We start from the raw sequence: 1474 nt of genomic DNA, 5'->3' as shown, positions 1-1474 counted from the left end.
CTATAAGTTAAAAAAGCAAAACACTAACTTACTGCTAAAAGAAGCAGAACAATAGCTAAAAGTTAAAAGAAGCAGAACAGTAGCGAAAAGTAAAAAAAGCAAAACACTTGCCTATGGCTAAAAGAAGCCGAACTTTAGTTAAAAGAAGCAAAACAGTAGTTAGAAGTTAAAAGAAGCAGAACACTAGCTAAAAGTTAAAAGAAGCAGAACACTAGCTTACAGCTAAAAGAAGCAGAACACTAGCCTATGGCTAAAAGTCAAGTCAAAAATTATTTGTGTAGTGCATTTAAAACAGGAACTGTTACCAAAAGAAGCAGAACTTTAGCTAAGCACTAGCTATAAGTTAAAAGGAATACAATATTAGCTAAATACTTAATGTATCAAATTCCTGGCTAAAAGTAACAAAAGGCTAGCTGAAAACTGTAAGTAGCATACCAACAAAAAAAAAACTTTTTTTTTCTCAGTAAATTGTTTTGTCCAGACTGAGACAAAGTTTTGTAAAAATGTTCACCAACAAGGCTAAAAATGAAGAATATGCTGAAGCCAGATTAGTTGTTCTACTTTATCACATTTCTCTTAGTGACAACAATGTTTCTGAAAGAAGCTTGATCGGTAGTTCTGCAGAGAATAATTATTGACAAAAGAATTATTCCTCATGAAGAGATTAACCAACTCCTTGAATTGTTGAAGGCTGCTCACTTTTTGTCATTATGACACAAGGTGTGTGATGTGCAATAAATCCTAAAAGGGTTCATTTTGGAGCACTCGAGTTATAACAAAGACCTTCAATGCCCCCTGCTTTAATGCACTAAATGGCTCACTTTGTACGTATTTACATCCAGTCCTTTTTATTAAAGATCCAGCTCCTGTCTCGCTGCACAGCAAGCACACACTTGCTTACTCATGCACTCGTCTCTCTCTCCTCAGTTGTGTTAATTGGAGACTCGGGCGTAGGGAAGAGTAACCTGCTCTCTCGATTCACACGAAACGAGTTCAACCTTGAGAGCAAAAGCACCATCGGGGTGGAGTTTGCCACACGCAGCATTCAGGTGGACGGCAAGACGATAAAGGCTCAGATCTGGGATACAGCCGGACAGGAACGCTACAGAGCCATCACTTCAGCGTAAGTTCGTCCTTGTGCCGAGCTCATAAATCTCCTTGTCATGTGACACCTGCAGAGTATCACATGACATGTGTCCAATGGAGTGTCCAAGAAACAGTTCCAATTTTGAGTGTTTTTGACAACAATTATCAAGATGGTGATTTTTTTGTGAAGTTAGCTGCATCAGGTTAGGGTTATTATACTTTAATACTTTTACCTTACAGTGAAAAAGATTATTCACACTTGGAAGACAATCTGTTAAGCTTTCCAAGCTTGATGTCCCGTCAAGTTAACCTCTAGATCAGAGCTCACAATGCTCAGAGAAATATATATATATATATATATATATATATATATATATATATATATATA

General features: G+C 36.8%; 1 protein-coding gene across 1 annotated transcript in view; it reads left to right on the top strand.

Moving 5' to 3' along the window:
* The window catches only part of LOC119415158 (ras-related protein Rab-11B), a 10098-nt gene that overhangs the window by 2148 nt on the left and 6476 nt on the right, over positions 1-1474 (top strand). Inside the window, exon 2 of the mRNA XM_037682306.1 lies at positions 928-1123. Coding sequence (XP_037538234.1) covers positions 928-1123 — 196 coding nt within the window. The remainder of the gene's footprint in view (positions 1-927; positions 1124-1474) is intronic.

This window comes from Nematolebias whitei, chromosome 9 (assembly GCF_014905685.2).
Source record: "Nematolebias whitei isolate Nwh7 chromosome 9, NemWhi1, whole genome shotgun sequence".
NCBI lineage: Eukaryota > Metazoa > Chordata > Actinopteri > Cyprinodontiformes > Rivulidae > Nematolebias > Nematolebias whitei.
This window is presented reverse-complemented; position numbering and strand designations above follow the sequence as displayed.